At 51.1% G+C, this 20,568-nt stretch overlaps 1 protein-coding gene across 1 annotated transcript in view; it reads left to right on the forward strand.

Annotated features, from left to right (window-relative positions):
• SNX1 (sorting nexin 1) overlaps nt 1-20,568 on the forward strand; it is a 672,004-nt gene that overhangs the window by 431,619 nt on the left and 219,817 nt on the right. Inside the window, exon 10 of the mRNA XM_086959205.1 lies at nt 11,501-11,594. Coding sequence (XP_086815331.1) covers nt 11,501-11,594 — 94 coding nt within the window. The remainder of the gene's footprint in view (nt 1-11,500; nt 11,595-20,568) is intronic.

A 20,568-nucleotide genomic window follows, 5' to 3' on the forward strand; every position in this document is an offset into this window, starting at 1 on the left:
TCATCCACTAACACCAAACAGAGACCTGACACCAACCACCTAAAATGCATCCTGCTCAACACCCGCTCGGTCCACAGACACGCCATCGACCTTTGGAATCTACTCGACACCATCTCTCCGGACGTCGCCTTCCTAACAGAAACATGGATGAACGCCTCCTCAGCCCCGGAAGGCTACAAGATCATCCGAAAAGACCGCACCCACCAAACTGGAGGAGGCATCGCTATCGTCCATAAGAATTCCATCCGCATCTCAACCAGCACAGACGTCAACCTCGCTAGCGCCGAACACCTTCACTTCCAGATCCACACCGACCCCAAGACCACACTCAGAGGCACCCTCCTCTACAGGCCACCAGGACCCCGTGCAAAATTCAGTGAAGACATCACTGACTTTATCACCCCACACGTCCTCCCCTCCGAGGACTACATTCTATTGGGAGACCTCAATTTTCACCTGGAAAAGAACAACGACAACAACACCACCACTCTTCTGGACAATCTTGCCAACCTCGGACTCAAACAACTTGTCAATACCCCCACTCACTACGCAGGTCACACACTCGACCCTATCTTCACCTCCAGCAAACATATCTCCTTCAGTCACACCACAGCTCTCCATTGGACGGACCACAGCTGCGTTCACTTTATCTACAAAAAGACCACAACAAACAACCATCCTCAACCTACTCTGCGAAGAAACTGGAACAAAATCACCATCGACCAGATCTCCTCATCGCTTCTTCAAAACCCCCCCTGCCCACTCTTCGAACCCCAACCAAGCAGCCATTAACCTCACTCAATGGATAACCAACAGCGCCGACAACCTAGCACCTTTGAAAAAACGTCAAATCAAAGTAGGCAGCAAAAACGCCCCCTGGTTCAACGATGATCTTAAGAAATCCAAGAAACTCTATCGCTCCCTTGAGAAGGCCTGGAAAAAAGACCCAAACACCAGCACCAGGGACGCCTTCAAAAACGCCACCCGCATACACCACCAACTGATCCGGACTGCCAAGAAAGCTGCATTCAAAGACCGACTAGACAACAACGCCCACAACAGCAAGGAATTATTCAACATCGTCAAAGAGTTTACCAACCCCACTGCCAACTCCAACGACATCACTCCCTCTCAAACCCTTTGCGACTCCCTAGCTTCGTTCTTCCACGACAAAATCGCAGACATCCACAACAGCTTCGACAACCAACCCGGAGACCAACCCACCCAACCTTCTGCCGTACCTTCACCCCCCTTGAACATCCTTAATGATTGGAACCCAATCTCCCCCGAGGACACCATCCGCCTGATGAACTCCATCCACTCAGGATCCCCCACAGACCCATGCCCTCACCACATCTTCAACAAAGCAGATTCCATCATAGCGCCACACCTCCGAGACGTCATCAACTGCTCCCTCAACTCCGCCACCTTCCCGGAAAGCTGGAAACACGCCAAACTCAGCGCCCTTCTGAAAAAACCCGCAGCTGACTCCACCGAACTCAAAAACTACCGCCCCATCTCGCTCCTTCCATTCCCGGCCAAAGTCATCGAGAAAGCTGTCAACAACCAGCCCTCGACACCTCGCAATCCGGATTCCGAGCCAAACACAGTACTGAGACCGCACTCATCGCAGCAACAGACGACATTCGAACTCTACTGGACAATGGAGACACCGTCGCCCTCATCCTCCTCGACCTCTCCGCAGCCTTCGACACAGTCTGTCATAGCACCCTGTTACAACGCCTCAGAAATATCGGAATCCAAGGAAAAGCACTGGAATGGATCACCTCGTTCCTTGCCGGAAGAACTCAGAGAGTCCGCCTCCCACCATTCAAGTCAGAGGCCACTGAAGTCATTTGCGGCGTGCCACAAGGATCTTCACTCAGCCCCACCCTCTTCAACGTATACATGAGCCCCCTCGCGGCCATCGCACGCCAACACAACCTCAACATCATCTCCTACGCTGATGACACTCAACTGATCCTCTCACTCACCAAAGACCCTAACACCGCCAAAACCAACCTACATGAAGGAATGAAAGAAGTAGCCGACTGGATGAAGCACAGCCGTCTGAAACTGAATTCAGACAAAACAGAAGTCCTTATCTTAGGTACCTCCCCCTCCGCCTGGGACGACTCTTGGTGGCCAGAGGCCCTTGGAAAAGCACCCATCCCGACGGACCACGCACGGAACCTGGGCGTCATCCTGGACTCCTCACTCTCGATGACCAGACAAGTCAACGCCATCTCTTCATCCTGCTTCAACATTCTTCGCATGCTCAATAAAACATTTCGCTGGATCCCCACCGAAACTAGGAAAACGGTCACCCACGCACTGGTTACAAGCCGCCTGGACTACAGAAACACCCTAAATGCTGGTACCACCGCAAAACTTCAGAAAAAACTCCAACGCATCCAGAACGCATCAGCCAGACTCATACTAGACATCCCGCGTAAAGAACACATTTCTGATCACCTGAAAAACCTCCACTGGCTCCCCGTCAATAAGAGGATAACATTCCGCCTCCTAACCCACGCACACAAAGCACTCTACGAACTTGGACTCGAATGCCTCAACACACGACTTTCCTTCTACACCCCCTCCCGCCAGCTACGCTCTTCCAACCAAGCCCTTGCCGCTGTACCTCGCAACAACAAAACCACCATGGGAGGAAGATCCTTCTCCTACCTGGCGGCTAAAACCTGGAACTCACTTCCCATTCACCTTCGTCTCACTTAGAACCACCTAGCATTCAGAAAGCAACTTAAAACCTGGATATTCGACAAGTAATTCCCCACCCTTCTTCAAGCGCCTTGAGACCCTCTGGGTATGTAGCGCGCTATATATAAATTATTTGACTTGACTTGACTTGAGCCATTCCTCTGCCTCTTCCGGGGTGTCGAAAAACTGCGTTTTTGGTTATGAATCACTGAGTCTGGCCGGGAATAGCAAGGCATATTTGATGTCTAGTGCTTTGAGTTTGTTTGTTGCTTCCTGGTTTTGGGAGCGCTTCCTCTGCACCAGGACGGGGTAGTCGGGGTAGTCCGGGTATACCCTCTGATTTTCGTACTGTATCTGAGACAGCTTCCTGGCTTTCTGTAGTAGTATGTCCCGGTCTCTGAAATTCAATATTTTTTTTTTTTTTTTTTTAATTTTTGAAGACCTTTATTGTGCATGTTACATTAGTACAAATACGGGCCTACAACCATCCGGCCGGCCACAAAGCTTATGAGCACAGATGTCAACATTACGAACTTCCGGCGGCAACAAACATTACTACAGCAATTGGCCACAGTTACACTGGAAAGGACATGCCGCCAGGGAGAAGGATCAATAAGGTCAAATTTTAAAGTTTTTTATGAAAGAAAAATCAATGAAGGATAGGCATAAAGGAGATCCGAGTCCGTACATTGAGTCCACATGAATAGGCAGCAATAGAATTTTATCAATTACGTTAAGCTCTTCGTCAAAGCGGCTAAGCAATAAAGGAACAAAACGGTCAACAGGAGCCACACTCGTGCCACTTCCAGTGCCACCCACTCCCAACCATACCCTATCACAGACCCAGAAAGGAAGACAGCATGAGAAAGCGCAGTAAGGTAAAAGAAAAGGCCCATAGAACCAAAAACAGAAATTAAATCTACCCCCCCACCCTGCACCAACGCGGAGGCTACGGCCTACCCCCCCCGACAATGTGCCTGTCGCCCCATAAAGAACCCGAAATGTAGGTCAAGCAAAGGAAAAAGAAAAGAAAAAGGAGGAAAGGTAATAAAGACGTCACCGCAGAGTTTAGAGAGTGAGAAAAGGCCATCCTAATCTACAACCCCCAAAAACTACAAGTGAAACGGGAGGAGGAGCCAATCAGAGCGTTTCCGGTACCCCAGTCAGAAACACAATCCCCACACAATTTTCGGCTGTTAAGAACCAGTGATTAGTGCAAAAGCAGTTCGGGAAAAACATTGCAATACGTGCGATTTTAGACAAGAGTGCACTACTTCCAACCCCGGTCCCACCAGCCCAGCAACCGACAGTACATGGATAACCTAGCCCCGACCCAACAACAGACAGACCCAAATTACAAAGCGCATGAAGAATGCCCGCCCCCACCAAGACAAAGAACCAGCATGGCCGCACTTCGACCTAGCCCTGGCCCGAACGTGGATACACCCCCAGACTCGCCACCCAAGAGAGGCCCGCCCACCACATGACCAAGGAGTAAAATGGCAGGAGGGAGGAGGTCAGCAACGAGAAGGCACAAAATGGCCGCGAAGAGTCATCAGGGAGTTTTACGAGTTTAACAAAATGTACCATAGTCCCACCAAGGGCACACGTTGTTACAAGCAGGATAGTAAGGAGGCTCAGCGCAGGAGGAATGGGCAGCTGCAACATCTTAGTCAGTCCTCGAGGCACACACGACAGGGAATCCAGCCACAATGTTGCGCACTGCATTGGGAGGGGAAACAAAGTGTCCCGTGTAGAATCTTCAAGCCGAGGGTCTTGAGCAACAGCGGAGCACACAGCGAGCTCAGCTAAACAACAGTCCAGGGAGAGCGCAGACTCCCAACACGGTGCAGGCGGCGACAGGCGGCAACTTTGAGATCCCGGTTCAGCAGCGCACCGTCCCGACACAGACGCCATTTGGTCCAGCCTGTCCCCCAATTCCAGGCAGCCGCGGCGGATTTCCGAGCGGAGATCGTGCAAGGCCGAGAGAACGGTTCTAAGCGAGGGTTCAGACTGTTGTCCCCGGGAACTAGTTCCCCGGGGGATCCCTCGAGTCTCAGGCACTCCCGCCGTCGGGGCGGCACCGGTCGCTGGCGTGGATGGGCATACTTCACCGCAAAACCTGGCGGCGCACTCCGCCATCATGTACATATGGAACCAACAGTCGCCGGGAAAAGGAGAGCACTGGCGCCCCCCCTTTTAAGCTGCTATCCGAGAGCCGTGCACCCTGCCTAAAGGTTATTCCGCTCGGTGTAGGCGACCCCCAGCGTTCTCAGGTGGCGAGGCACGGGGTCCGCAGGCAATGCGTGACCCAAGATGGCCGGGCAGTCTCCTCCCGTACCTGCCGTCTCCAACAAGGGCTCTGCCGAGACGGGGCACAACAGCTCCGCAGTCCCAGTCCTCTCGCCGTCTGTCCCACTCCGCCCCAGGCGACTGAGCTCGAAAAGCGCCACTCAGGAGTCACACCGGTTCCGCCACAGCCAGCGCCGGCGGAGCGCTCCGGCCGGCAACAGGTCCCCGGGGCACGGCAGGAGGAGTCCTCGTCCGTGGGGTCCAGGGTCAGGAGGCGAATATCTTCGGCTGCCGGGCGATTCACGGGTCCGGGAAAGCACCGCCAAGGTTAGTGCCGTTTCGCACACTGTCCACCGTCAAGTGTGCCAGGATTCGAGATCAGGATTGCAGATCGGCAGAAAAAGACTCGCGGAGCAGGGAGCCTACAGGTCCGCTCCGATCGCCATCTTGGCTCCTCCCCCAAAATTCAATATTTTTACTATCAGAGGGCGGGTTGGACTCCCGCCGCCGTTAGTCTACCCGTAGAAACTCTGTGTGCCCGCTCAACACAAAAGAAATCTGAGAGGTCCTCTCTGGCCACATGGTCTATGAACCATCGTTTCATGAATGCAGTTGCGTCCTGCCCCCTGCATCGTTCTGGCAGACCAACTACGCAGATGTTGTTGCGTCTGGCCCTCCCCTCCGCACCGTCCACCCTGTCCTGCAGTCCCGCTAACGGCCGTTAAAGTTGCTTAAGTTGTTCTCCATGCTCTTTATGTTGCGGCAGTATTTATACCAATGCAAGTTTGTTGTCCTTAACTGTGGTGGCGAGCTTGGTGTGATCAGCCTTTATGAGAGTGAATCTCGTTGTCAGGGATCCCATCTGTTGCTCTATAGCCTTTCTCGAGTCCCTGCGGGCTGGGTTTCGGCGCTGTTGGGTTCTGCTTTCTTTCCCTTGGGGCATCCCATTGTGTACTTTTGCCTCGTGTCGTTCTTGTATGAGGGTGTATGCAGACGCTACGCAGAGTCCGGGGCAACAGCCACGAGCCTCTAATGCGGTGGGCCCAGACAAAGCAGGTACCGGGAGTCTGACCTGCGCTTATGCTGTAGCATTTGTAGATAACATTGATCTCGGCCTGCAGTCCCTTTCCCATCAGCGAAGAGCCACCACAGTCGCTGTGACGATATACCAGTTCCCTCAGGCTAGTGGGCTCTTGCAGTGGAGTTCGCCAGTCGTGGCCCTTGGTGCTGCTAGACGTGCCACGCTATCCGGTCCTCCCTCCTAGGCCGCCTCAGCTAGCTGTGTCCAAGCGCTCTGCACTTAACGCCTGCCGGGCAAGGAGGTCGTGTGTAGGCTTCCAGTCAAGCCTCGCTGTGTTACGCAGTGCCACAGCAGCTCCATGCAGGGTCCCAGAACCCGCCAACAGGCACGGTCTTCAGACAGCTCTCCACCAGGCCAGCCAGCCCCAGCCTCGCCTCGAATTCTGCTCTGGGGGCCTGTCTTTCTCGTTAAACCCCCCTGGCACTCTCCCCATCACTATCATCCGGGCTGGGGACCAGCGATCCGTTTCTTCATCCACGAGGCCTGGCCCCCAGGGCCCCGCAGCGCGGAAGCACCGGTAACCCCGGCAATGGTTCAGGTGTTCCTCAGGCGGCTCAGCAAGAAGTTCCGCCCAGGGAAATCTGCGGCCGCTCCAGTAGTGCCCTGCGGGTGTCTTGGCCCTCGCGGCTCACAGCCGTAGCGTAGGCCCTCCGTTTTAGCCCTCTGGCCCCAGCCGCCCCTTCAATGGCACAACTCCCGCCCTCGCCCACCTACTGGAGGTCGCATGTGGTAGGCGTCAGTCGGGGCCTCAGGGTGCCCATGTAAGTCAGCAGGAAGGGGGGAAAGGCAGGTGGCAGGGCTGGGTGTCCGACCTATTCTGCTGTGGCATCGGCCCCTTGTGCGGTGCCGTTAGCGCCAGCTCATTCCTCCGGCCTGCAGCCGCCTCTGACGGTCTCACCACGCCTGTGGAATTGGAAGCTCCTGTGCTTCGCCTCACCTCACAGGTCTGGATACTCAGTAGGTCTGGATACTCACCCAAATATGCAACAGCCCGACCCATGAGAAAGGCTCTACCATCGACCTGATCATCTCCAAAGAGCACTCTATCCAACTCGAATCCATCCAACCCTGTGACTGGTCGGATCATCATATTATCACATTCTTTATCAACGAAAAAGTCAAAGTCAACCCGGTGCAACTCTCCAAACCCAAAGTCTGGAAAAGAGACTCGAAAAAGCTCAACCCTGGCTCTCTGCCCCCTAACAGCTGCAATCTCCTACTCCCTCCTGCAGGCGCCTCGGACGTCCAAACTCTGACTGACCACTATCTCAACACTATGACCTCTATAATTAATGAGGCTGCACCTATGCAACTAAAAAGAGTCTCTACTAAAATCTCCAAACCATGGTACGACGGGAGTCTCAACGAAGATAGAAGAGACATGCGAATGGCAGAACGGACCTGGAGATCAGCCCCCTCCGCAATGCACCTAAAAGATTTGAAGAAGAAGAGAAACGCCTACTTCAGGAAAATAAAACGCTCAAAATCGGACATCTTCCGCCTCCAAGTTAACCAAGCAAAGAACCGCCCGAGAAAACTGTTTGAGCTAATCAAATCGCAATCCAAGGAGCAACCACAACCACTCAACACTGGGCGTGAGGCACCCTCATGTGAAGACTTCGCTGCTTTCTTTATCCAAAAAACTGACAAAATAAAAAGCGATCTCCTCATTGACGCAAGCCTCTACTCCAAACCCAAATGCCCAGCACCCGCTGAATCAAAAAACAATGCTACATGGTCAACCTTTGACACATATTCGGAAGAGGAAATTGGCAAATTACTCAGCACCCTGAAACCATCCAATCACCTCACGGACCCCCTCCCTGCCTTCGCAGTAAAAGACTTTACCCCTTTGCTTCTCCCTCTCTGGACTAAAATCATCAACAGCTCTCTCCAACAAGGAAGCATACCTGACTCCCTCAAAGTTGGTCAGGTCACACCTCTACTAAAGAAACCAACAGCCGACCCCTCTGATCTCAACAACTACCGTCCCATCACCAATATCCCCACTCTCGCCGAACTGCTGGAAAAATGCGCACAACTACAATTGACTAAACACATTGAGCAATTCGATCTCCTCAACCCTCACCAGTCAGGCTTCCGAGCAGGACACAGCACAGAAACTGCTATGACTCACATAATTGACGACGCACTTCAAATGCTAGACCAAAACGACACCTGCCTCCTCATCCTTCTTGATCCCTCCTCCGCATTCGACACCGTTAAACATGAGAATCTACTAGAACTACTAAACACAAGAATGGGCTTATCTGGAACTGTCCTCAAATGGTTCACTTCCTTTCTCCGCAACAGGTCGCAGAAATTCAAGAGCAACAACATGGTGTCCACGCCAGTACCTGTAACGCTAGGCGTTCCCCAAGGATCCTCTCTATCCCCAACTTTGTTCAACCTAGTCATGGAACCTCTCACCACCTTGCTACAAGCATCCAATGTACACTTTCACATGTATGCCGATGACACCCAACTTTACCTCAAATTACAATCACCCAATGACATCCTGCTCCTGAACTCAACGATCAGATGCACCCAATCCTGGCTTGCCGACAATCACCTCAAACTCAATGCCCTGAAAACAGAGTTCCTTCTGATCTCACCTCCAGCGAAGATATCCACCACTCCACATTGGCTTAATCTCCTAACCGCACTCAATGTCCAACCCACCATCGTGGACTCAGCAAAATCTTTAGGCATAACACTCGACACCAATCTCAACATGCAGCAACATATCAGCAAAGCAACAAAGGGAGCGAACTTCCAGATCAATACTCTGAGGAAACTTAAACCCTACCTCCCAGCCAAAGACTTCCAAACTGCGGTGCAAGCACTAGTCATCCCACGAATTGAATACGGCAGTACCGCCCTCTGCGGACTCCCACTAACTACAACCGCATCACTAAAAGCGTCTCTAAATGCTGCAGCGAGACTCATCACTGGGTCAAAAAAGCACTCCCACATTACCCCTGACTTGAAATCCCTGAATTGGTTGCCGTTTGAAGCCAGAATACATCTGATAATCGCCTGCATGACACACAAGGCGGTACACCTAAACTCACCCGGCTACCTTGCTCAGAAATTGACAATCTCTGGGGGAATCAGAAACACGAGAGGCGCAAACAATCTTCTGCTGAAACCTCGAAGATTCCGGAAGGAAAAAACATACAAGCGCTCTTTCTCAGGAATGGCGCCTAGGATTTGGAACTCACTCCCTCCCGAAACCAGGCTTATCTCCTCCACTACACTCTTCAAAAAAGAAGTAAAAGCTATCCTCATGGCTAAATACACTTGAACTACTATCTCGAACCCTATTAACACCCTGCAATGTTCTGTATTACTTGCTTGACCCCTTTACTTATTTGTACGAGTTGTCTTATCACCCACTTGATTGGCTTTGCAGTCACCCATTTGTATTATTTGTACTGTATGATCTACTGATTTACTTATTTGACTTTGTTCCCTCATGTACCCTTCTGTACTGTGTGAACTATTGATTTACCTATTTGACTTTGTTCCCTCATGTACCCGTCTAAGTAAAGCGCTCTGATATCTGCGAATATCTTGTTCGCGCTATATAAAACTCTGAAAATAAATAAATAAAATAAATAAATAAGGGGCTGCCTCTCGCCACCGCCCGATCCGCCGCTGGCATGAAGGCCGCAGATGCTTGGTAGTTCGGATGCTACTTCCCTCCGGGCGTGGTCAGATCCGTTTCACCAGACCGCATCCACGTATCTCCAGGCGAGTCTCCGTTCTCAACCGGTGGGGGGATTAGGGCCCCCGCGTCGCTCAACCGGTTTCTTCAGGAGGGTGTTGGACGGCTCGGCAGGCCCACGAGTCTCCCCCAGCCGTACAGGCTTCAGACGCTGTCGGCCAAGGGCCTCCTCTCCTCTAGGCGCTCATTGTCAGGGCCCCACCTGGAACATCGGGAGGGGGGCAGGCATACCCGGGCCCGTCCCTCTGAGTTTGGCGCCAGCTGTAGCAGCCGACTCAGTCTACCTCTAGCGTTCTCAGGCCGGGCCACGGCCCCCGCGGGCTCTGCCCGACTCTGTTCTCCGTCAGCAATCAGGGATGCCAGTCCACTGCCAAGTGTCCCACAGCTTTTCAGCAGGAGACCCTCTTCGTTTTTGGAGACCTGTGTCCCTCGACCTGGGAGTTTCAGAATAGGATTATGTAAATCCGGGCGCGGAGCTCTCTCACAGTGCGTCCGCCATGCTTGGCAGTTGGCCACCTCCCTCCCCTGCTGGTAAAATTGCTTATGTATCGGGCAGGTCTGCAGGTTCAAGTGTAGGCTGGTCCTGCCGCAGCCCCTGCCTTCTATGGCACAGGGGCTGCATGGATTACTTCACTTCCCATCAGACAGCCTGACAGGTTCTGAGAGGCCCTCCCCACCTCAAACCCCTGCCTCACACAGGCGCCCTTTCCCATATATCAACTACAGAAAGCAGATGGTAAATACCAGTATAAAATAGCACAAAATTGGGAATTATATCCAGTTTTCCATGTTGTAAAATAATGTTAGCAAAGTTATTTTCCTTTTCGTTGTTTTTAACTCCATTGTAGTGGCTGGTTGTTACCACATTGTACTGATAAATATAGGGGCGAAGTTTGTACCTCACAGGTACCCTGCAGTTCATACTCTGGTTGGTAATAAAGCTGATGTTATGAGGTAACCCAACAGAAGAATGTATGCAGGATTGTCTGAACCCACACTACGGCTAGAAAAGACTGAATATTATTTAAACATAGGGTATTGTGGGGATTTGGTTGAAGTCACGGGTGCTGTGGTTACAGACTTTCCAGAGAAAACACCATCTGAGTTCATTTTTAAATGTTTATTTTAATTGCTGATCATAGATGACAGGTGTATGCTACATTTTAGTTCATAACAGACTATGGGCCTCATTTAGAGTTTGGCAGATGCAGGACATCCGGAAAAAAAGCAAATGTCTCACCACCCTATTTACGGTGCCTTGATTTCCGTTCACTTGAAATTAAGCACATGTGTTGTATTGCAATTGCATTTATATTGCGCTTACTACCCCTAACGAGGCGTCAAAGTGCTTTTTTGGTGAGTAGCAAGCTGCTCCGTAACTCATAAAGGATTAGCTGTGAATTAGTATAGTGAAAATATGAGTGTATTTAGAGTGGTGGATGTTTTGGTCAGTTTTTGTGATTGAGAAGGATAGTGGAGGGAAGGAAAAAGGTTTGCATTTATATAGCGCTTGTTAACCTATGTGGCATCAGTAAGTATCCTGCAGATGTTCAGCATCCACCAAGCTCTAACTCTGACCCTATATGCTTTGAATGTTTTTTGTTTCACTCTCATGGGTACCTCAGGTCTATAGAAGAAATAAAGTCATCAAGTTGTGTGGTTTCATTCCTTTGTAGTGGTTTGAAGAAAAGCTGCAGGAAGTGGAGTGTGAGGAACAACACTTGAGGAAACTGCATGCTGTTGTTGAAGCTCTAGTCAACCATAGGAAAGGTATGTGACCAGATCAAATAATATAGATGCTGAAAACGTAATGCACCTTTTTGACTGCTTTCATTCACAGCCATATCTCTGTAAATGTGATGCTCAACTTGTTTTTACTAGCTTTGTGTATGCCCATACCAGTCTTATTTTCTTTCAAATGCTGGGTTAGTATTGATTAAAGTTCTGATCATTCCTCACTTTTTTAATTCCTTGTGGCACCATGCTAGCAAATGCTCCCACATGCCTGCAGGTGGTGTCATCGAACTCCTGTGGCTTTGCTCCACCTCCGGAAGTGATGCCACCCCTTTACTTCCTTACGATCTGTACTTTTTCACACATATCTAGGATTCTCCCTTTTTTTATTTACCCCAAAACATTTATCGGGCAGTGTGCTAGGATTGTGTCTCCCCTGAGAACCACAATCTTCAAACCGTTCTGCGACTGCAGGAATCGGATGTCTGTTACTGATCCACACAAACTTCTTGCCTTTGATGTCCAGGCATTACTAAAAGAGCATAATAAAAAAGACAGGCCCAATTGCAAGCTTTGGGCCAGCTCCAGATATGATCCCACGTCAAATCACAGTCCTTGGGTGTGTGGCAAGACCAGCTTCGCCATAAGCATCAGAAGTTCATAAGAGATTCTACTTCAACCTGTATCTCCAACTCTAGGTAAAGATAGCACAGTTTCCACTTGAATGATCCAACTCATTGTTTAGGTCTGAGCTTATACCAAGGCTGACCTCATCGCTTACTTTCTGGACTGTTGTCTTCCCACACAGCAAGTAGATGCCTTCAAAGAGGTGATGCTGCAACTCTCCTGCACAATTCTAGGTTACTTTGGAGCACCTCGAGCCCCATCGATCCGCCAGGGCCCTCAGTCATGCTTCCAGTGATAGGGGCAGCCCAAGTGACAGTGGCCCTGTTGGGCCCATGCTCGGCCTGCTGATGGCTCTGGCCCATACCTATACACCCATGCCAAAGGCCATGTCCGTTCCGACCACTCTAATGCTGGCCTGTACTTTAAAGCCCCAACCCTGATGCCTGTGTTATATCTGGAGCAGACGTTGGCCACTCTCAGCCAATGTTGTATCATGAAATACCCAAGACATAGCCTCTGGTTGAGAGGAATTTCCATCACCACTACTAGAGGCTTTGATTTAATCTAATCAGATGCTGTCCAAGGTTTTCAGAATGTCCCTCATGATGAACATCATGACAAGGAGGCTGTTCATATACTCATAACACTTGTACAAGCATTTATTTACACTTAAATGATTGTGACCTGAGTGTGTCTCCTGAGACAGAGTTGGATTCTACATTGGTTCCTCCTTCAGAGGAGAGTGCTTTCTTTGAGGTGGTGGTCCACAGAGCCTTAGAAGTGTTGGGTGACCTTCACTAGCCTATTGTAGATATTGCCTGAAAATGGGGGTGACCCAGCTTGTCTGACCCAACCCTGGACACCTGTGAGATTGGCGGTAGAGACTTCCGTTGCAATCCCCACTGCTCGGTGGCTCAGAAAATCAAATCGCATTGGCTTATTTGGAAAGAAGTTTTTCTCATAAATACTTCTACCCGAACGTTCCTCCTCTATACAACAATCCCAGGCATCAGACTGAATTAGGGAAATTAAAAGCTCTCATGTCGCCACTTGTGGGGGGCACTGGCTCTTTATTTACACCAGAAATGACATCTGGTGAAGTCCTCAAAGACATACAGCGCCCACAATGTCTCCAGTTCTCTGGTGCCTTCCACACAGATCCGGAGCTCATTCTCTGAGATTTATTCGGTCACAAAAAAAAATCAAACAGTGCAGTACAATGTGGAACCAGATGGTAGAAACACAAGACAAAGACCAGCTTCAGGGGTAAGACAACCTGTCACTTTTCCACTCTCACTGTACCTTCGTCCTTAGAGCCTAAGTTAATCAACCTGCCTCTAGTGGCTCTCCCTCGCTCAGTGCGACCCTGCTTCGATGTGTCCATTGAACCCAGCTGTGGATTAGTCTCAGGCCCCCAGCGTATTTTATAGCGCTGGTGCTTTCCGTCCCGATTCTAGCTTTTCCCAAGCTCCCGACACAATGGCTGGACCGTGCGACATTCTTAAACGCCATGTATTCTCTTTTTGCAAGGATGTCTCTGCCAACCGGTGTATCTGCACACCCTTAGGTCTCATACGGACATCCAGTTTTCCTCCTTATAGCCCAACGCAGTACCATCAACCTCCATGTCAGCACTGCCTTGCTTTGACCCAGTTGTTCGATGGACAACGCCTTGGATGGTGTGTCTCTCCCACCGGCCCCACCTCTGCGCCTTCTCTGGTGCCTGTCACAGCCACGGCGCCGCTACCCAACACCACTCTGGAGAACAAATCTTGAAGTGGTAACAAACTCTTCATTGAAGAAAAAGAATATAGAAATAGACTTCATGAAATATTTACCTCTAATTCTGACCCCCTAGAGCTAGGAACTGTTGTTGGCACTGCTGATCTTAAGGGAGAATGCTAGGGTCTTTCCTCCGCTAGTGGTTTGGGCCCTTCCCCAGAACTAGCCATGGATTTAATCTCTAGTCACCTACACCAGTAGTGGCCTTCCTCCACAAAACTATCCTGCTGAGGTTCTGGACCTAAAACTCCCAACTATGGACACCAAAATGAATGTGCTACTGGAAGTACTATTTCTATTGGCTGTACCAGCGGAGCCATTGCTCCCTTTTAATGAATCCATACTAGAACCAGTTATGGTGGCATGGGAGAAACCCTTTTGAAGTCCTGCAGTAAACAGAATAGTGGCCCCTCGCTATTGCCCTGCGCCAGGTGACCTGCCATTCCTCTGTCCAACCTTCACCTGATCATGCAAGCTTGATGCTCTGACCAATCAGGAAGAGCCTTCCTGACAATCCTTGCTGATCGGTAATAAGAGCTACTGGAGGCCTGGGGAAAAGAAAGCCTTTTCTTTGAAGCATGCCCTTCAGGCCCATTAAGGCAAACTACTTCCTGGCACCTTTTAATCATGCTTTATGGAATTTGGCCCAGATGATCGTTCCTCATTTAGCAGACAACATGCACTAGTGTTTCCAGGAGGTTATACAAGACGGTCAGAATGCCTCCCAGAGTATCATCAAATTAATGTTGGATACAACCAACTCAATAGCCTGCACCATAAGCACCTCCATCACTGTCTGCTGACATGCCTGGCTCAGGACCTCCAACTGTTCACCAGATGTCCAAGCAAATTTACTAGACATGCCATTCAACATGGCTTTTACCCGGAGAGAAGGCTGATTTAGCACTGTAGCATTTAAATCTAGTAAGGAGCCTTGGGCTTAAAACTACCGCTGTCAAGAGACCATCATCGATTTCAATGCTTATGAGGGTTACAGGAAGGATTTTGCTTTCGGTGTTACCAGCCGCAGACACAAAAGGAATCAATCCACTTGTTAAACACTACAGTGGTAGAGCCAGAGGCCATGTATCCTCCCACCAAACCTCTTTCACGCCCCCACCCCAACCTGCTCCACCCTACAACTAAATGACACTAGTAAAGCAGATCTAGTTTCCTTTCCCTAACCCATTCGTACCTGTGGGGGGGAGGGGGAGCAACCTTTCCTGGCCTGCTTTCGGATCATTGGGTCCTTCAAACTATACCCTTCCATGTCTTCAGGCTCTCCCACCTCCACCATCTTCAACCCTCCTGACCACTTTGCCGTATTGCAACTGGAAGTGGCAGTTCTTCTACAGAAAGGAGCAGTGTAGTTCGGACCGGAACAGCACTAGGCCAAGGCTGCTACGTACTTTACTTTCTGGTGTTCAAGAAGAACGGCACTTTACATCCCATCTGGGCTTCAGGGAGCGGGCAAAAAAGGAGTTGTTCACAAAGCTGATTCTAGCTCAAGTATTATTGGCATTGGAACTTGGAGACTGGATAGTGTCACTCAACCTGCAGGATGTGCACCAGTGGCGTAACGAAACTTGAGGGGGCCCCCCTGCAAACTACATGGAGAGGGCCCCCTCCCATCCTCCGTGCCAGTCTAGAGCACTCAGGCCAGCGACTCGCCATACTGCAGGGGGTTCGGGTTATTGTTACGCCACTGTCACCAATACAGCCATTATAAGTAACACTGGATGGTGGAGTTAAAGGTTGGCCGTAGTCTGCCAGCAGGCTATCATAGGTGGTGGTCCATTCATTACAGGGTCTCTGCCATCAGTACGCCGGGGAAGTTTGCCCAATTTTAGGTGGGTTTCCTGATTTAGACTCCTGTCATGCTATACAACATCGGGCCCACTCATCGTTCAGTTTTGACAAAAGTGCATCCACTGCTCCTTCTCCTTTCCGTTTTAAAACGTTAGACAAAGCGACAATGCAGTATTTCAAAAGCAGATGTAACTACAAAGAGCACATTTTGATAATACATTTGTATTAGTAGACAATAGCATTCTTAAGAGGCATTGCATAGCTTCATACACACTTTGACCCCAATTCCATCACAGTCTCACTCTCTCTGTCTGTCAGTCTCACTCTCTCTGTCTGTCAGTCTCACTCTCTCTGTCTGTCAGTCTCTCTCTCTCAGTCAATCAGCCTATCTCTCTGAGTCAATCAGTCTATCTCTCTAAGTCATTCAGTCTCTCTTAGTCAGTCAGTCTGTCAGTCTCTCTCTCTCTCTCTCTCTCTGTCAGTCTTTCTATCTCTCTCTTTCTGTCAGTCAGTCAGTCTCAGTCAGTCAGTCTCTCTCTCTCGGTCAGTCTCTCCGTCAGTCAGTATTCAGTCTCTGAGTCAGTCAATCTCTACTCTCTCCCCACTCTATCTCTCTCTCTCCATTTTCTCTCTCAACTCTGTCCACTCTATCTCCATTGTCTCTCTCTCCACTCTCCTTCCACTGTTTCTCCCTCCACTGTCTCTCCTTCCACTGTCTCTCCCTCTACTGTCTCTCCCTCCACTGTCTCTCCCTCCACTGTCTCTCCCTCTACTGTCTCTCCCTCTACTGTCTCTCCCTCTACTGTCTCTCCCTCTACTGTCTCTCCCTCCACTGTCTCTCCCTCCACTGTCTCTCCCTCCACTGTCTCTCCCTCCACTGTCTCTCCCTCCACTGTCTCTCCCTCCACTGTCTCTCCCTCCACTGTCTCTCCCTCCACTGTCTCTCCCTCCACTGTCTCTCCCTCCACTGTCTCTCCCTCCACTGTCTCTCCCTCCACTCTCTCCCTCCACTGTCTCTCTCCCCCCATTGTCTCTCCACTCTCTCACTCTCTCCGCTCTCTCTCCACTGTCTCTCTCTCCACTGTCTGTCTCTCCACTGTCTCTCCACTCTCTCCCTCCTCTCTCACCCTCCACTCCACTCTCTCTCTCCCTCCACACTCTCTCTCCACTCTCGCTCTCTCTCTCCACTCTCGCTCTCTCTCTCCACTCTCGCTCTCTCTCTCCACTCTCGCGCTCTCTCTCCAATCTCGCTCTCTCTCTCCAATCTCGCTCTCTCTCTCCAATCTCGCTCTCTCTCCAATCTCTCTCTCTCTCCAATGTCGCTCTCTCTCTCCACGCTCTCACTCTCCACGCTCTCTCTCCACGCTCTCTCTCTCTCCACGCGCTCTCTCTCCACGCGCTCTCTCTCTCCACGCTCTCTCTCTCTCCACGCTCTCTCTCTCTCCACGCTCTCTCTCTCTCCACGCTCTCTCTCTCTCCACGCTCTCTCTCTCTCCACGCTCTCTCTCTCTCCACGCTCTCTCTCTCTCCACGCTCTCTCTCTCCACTCTCTCTTTCTCCACTCTTTCTCCACTCTCTCTTTCTCCACTCTCTCTCTCCTGTCTCTCTCTCCACTGTCTCCTGTCCTCTCTCTCTCCACTCTCTACTCTCTCTCCTCTCTCTACACTTTCCTTCTCTAACCTCTCTCTCTACACTCTCTCTACACTCTTTCCACTCTCTCTTTCCACTCTCTTTCCCCTCTCTTTCCCCACTCTCTCCTCTCTCCTCTCTCTCCTTCCACTCTCTCTCTCCTCCACTCTCTCCCTCCCACTCTCTCTCCCTCCACTCTCTCTCCCTCCACTCTCTCTCCCTCCACTCTCTCTCCCTCCACTCTCTCTCCCTCCACTCTCCCTCCACTCTCCCTCCACTCTCCCTCCACTCTCTCTCCACTCTCTCTCCACTCTCTCCACTCTCTCTCTCCCTCTCTCTCTCCACTCTCTCTCCACTCTCTCTTTTCACTGTCTCTCTCTCCACTATCTCTCTCTCCACTGTGTCTCTCTCCACTGTCTCTCTCTCCACTGTCTCTCACTCCACTGTCTCTCACTCTCTCTACTCTCTCCACTCTCTCCACTCTCTCTCTCCACTCTCTCCACTCTCCACTCTCTCCACTCTCTCCACTCTCTCCACTCTCTCCACTCTCTCCACTCTCTCTCCACTCTCTCCACTCTCTCCACTCTCTCCACTCTCTCCACTCTCTCCACTCTCTCCACTCTCTCCACTCTCTCACTCTCCACTCTTCTCTCTCTACTCTCTCCACTCTCTCTCCACTCTCTCCACTCTCTCTCCACTCCTCTCCACTCTCTCTCCACTCTCTCTCCACTCTCTCTCCACTCTCTCTCCACTCTCTCTCCACTCTCTCCACTCTCTCTCCACTCTCTCCACTCTCTCTCTCTCCTCTCTCTCCACTCTCTCCACTCTCTCTCTCTCTCTCTCTCTCTCTCTCTCTCTCTCTCTCTCTCTCTCTCTCTCTCAACTCTCTTTCTCTCTCTCTCTCTCAACTGTCTCTCTCCACTGTCTCTCACTCTCTCTCTCCCCTCTCTCTCCACTCTCCCTCTCTCCACTCTCCCTCTCTCCACTCTCCCTCTCTCCACTCTCCCTCTCTCCACTCTCTCCCTCTCTCCCTCTCTCCACTCTCCCTCTCTCCACTCCCTCTCCCTCCTCTCTCTCTCCCCACTCCCTCTTTCCACTCTCTTTCCACTCTTTCCACTCCTTCCACTCTCTCCACTCTCTCCACTCTCTCCACTCTCTCCACTCTCTCCACTCTCTCCACTCTCTCCACTCTCTCCACTCTCTCCACTCTTTCCACTCTTTCCACTCTTTCCACTCTCTTTCCACTCTCTTTCCACTCTCTTTCCACTCTCTTTCCACTCTCTTTCCACTCTCTTTCCACTCTGTCTATCGACTCTCTTGCCACTGTCTCTCTCCACTCTCTCTCTCCTCTCCCCTCTCCTCTCCCCCTCCACTCTCTCCACCTCCACTCTCTCTACTCTCTCCCTCTCCACTCTCTCTCTCTCCACTCTTTCCACTCTCTCTCAACTCTCTTTCCACTCTCTCTCCCTCCACTCTCTCTCCCTCCACTCTCCCTCCACTCTCTCTCCCTCCACTCTCTCTCTCTACTCTCTCTCCACTCTCTCTCTCTCCCCTCTCTCTCTCCCCTCTCTCTCTCTCCACTCTCTCTCTCTCCACTGTCTCTCTCTCCACTGTCTCTCTCTCCACTGTCTCTCTCTCCACTGTGCCTCTGTCCACTGTGCCTCTGTCCACTGTCTCTCTCTCCACTGTCACTGTCTCTCTCCCTCCACTGTCTCTCCCTCCACTCTCTCTCCCTCCACTCTCTCTCCATCCACTCTCTCTCCATCCACTCTCTCTCTCCACTCTCTCCACTCTCTCTCTCCCTCCACTCTCTCTCTCCACTCTCTCTCTCTCTCCACTCACTCTCTCTCTCTCTCCACTGTCTCTCTCTTCACTGTGTCTCTCTCCACTGTGCCTCTCTCCACTGTGTCTCTCTCCACTGTGTCTCTCTCCACTGTGTCTCTCTCCACTGTGTCTCTCTCCACTGTGTCTCTCTCCACTGTCTCTCTCTCCACTGTGTCTCTCTCCACTGTCTCTCTCTCCACTGTCTCTCTCTCCACTGTCTCTCTCTCCACTGTCTCTCTCTCCACTGTCTCTCTCTCCACTGTCTCTCTCTCCACTGTCTCTCTCTCCACTGTCTCTCTCTCCACTGTCTCTCACTCCACTGTCTCTCACTCTCTCCACTCTCTCTCCACTCTCTCCACTCTCTCTCCACTCTCTCTCCACTCTCTCTCCACTCTCTCCACTCTCTCTCTCTCTCTCTCTCTCTCTCTCTCTCTCTCTCTCTCTCTCTCTCTCTCTCTCCACTGTCTCTCTCTCTCCACTGTCTCTCTCTCTCCACTGTCTCTCTCTCTCCACTGTCTCTCTCTCCACTGTCTCTCTCTCCACTGTCTCTCTCTCCCCTCTCTCTCTCTCTCTCTCTCCACTCTCTCTCTCTCCACTCTCTCCCTCCACTCTCTCTCCCCCCACTCTCTCTCTCTCCACTCTCTCTCTCTCCCCTCTCTCTCTCCCCCCTCTCTCTCTCTCTCTCTCTCCCCTCTCTCTCTCTCTCTCTCCACTCTCTCCACTCTCTCTCTCTCCACTCTCTCTCTCTCCACACTCTCTCTCTCCACTGTCTCTCTCTCCACTGTCTCTCTCTCCACTGTCTCTCTCTCCACTGTCTCTCTCTCCACTGTCTCTCTCTCCACGGTCTCTCACTCCACTGTCTCTCAACTCTCTCTACTCTCTCCCCACTCTCTCTCAACTCTCTCCACTCTCTCCACTCTTTCCACTCTCTCCTCTCTTTCCACTCTCTCCTCTCTCTACTCTCTCTACTCTCTCTACTCTCTCTACTCTCTCTACTCTCTCTACTCTCTCTACTCTCTCCACTCTCTGTCTCCACTCTCTCTACTCTCTCCACTCTCTCTCCACTCTCTCTACTCTCTCCACTCTCTCTCTCTCTCAACTCTCTCTCTCTCTCTCAACTGTCTCTCTCTCCACTGTCTCTCACTCTCTACTCTCTCCTCTCTCTCTCTCTCCACTCTCTCCTCTCTCTCTCCACTCTCCCTCTCTCCACTCTCCCTCTCTCCACTCTCCCTCTCTCCACTCCCTCTCCCTCTCTCCTCTCTCTCTCTCTCCCCACTCCCTCTCTCTCCACTCCCTCTCTTTCCACTCTTTCCACTCTTTCCACTCTTTCCACTCTTTC

The sequence above is a fragment of the Lissotriton vulgaris genome, chromosome 2_2 (assembly GCF_964263255.1).
Source record: "Lissotriton vulgaris chromosome 2_2, aLisVul1.2, whole genome shotgun sequence".
In the NCBI taxonomy this organism is placed as follows: Eukaryota; Metazoa; Chordata; class Amphibia; order Caudata; family Salamandridae; genus Lissotriton; species Lissotriton vulgaris.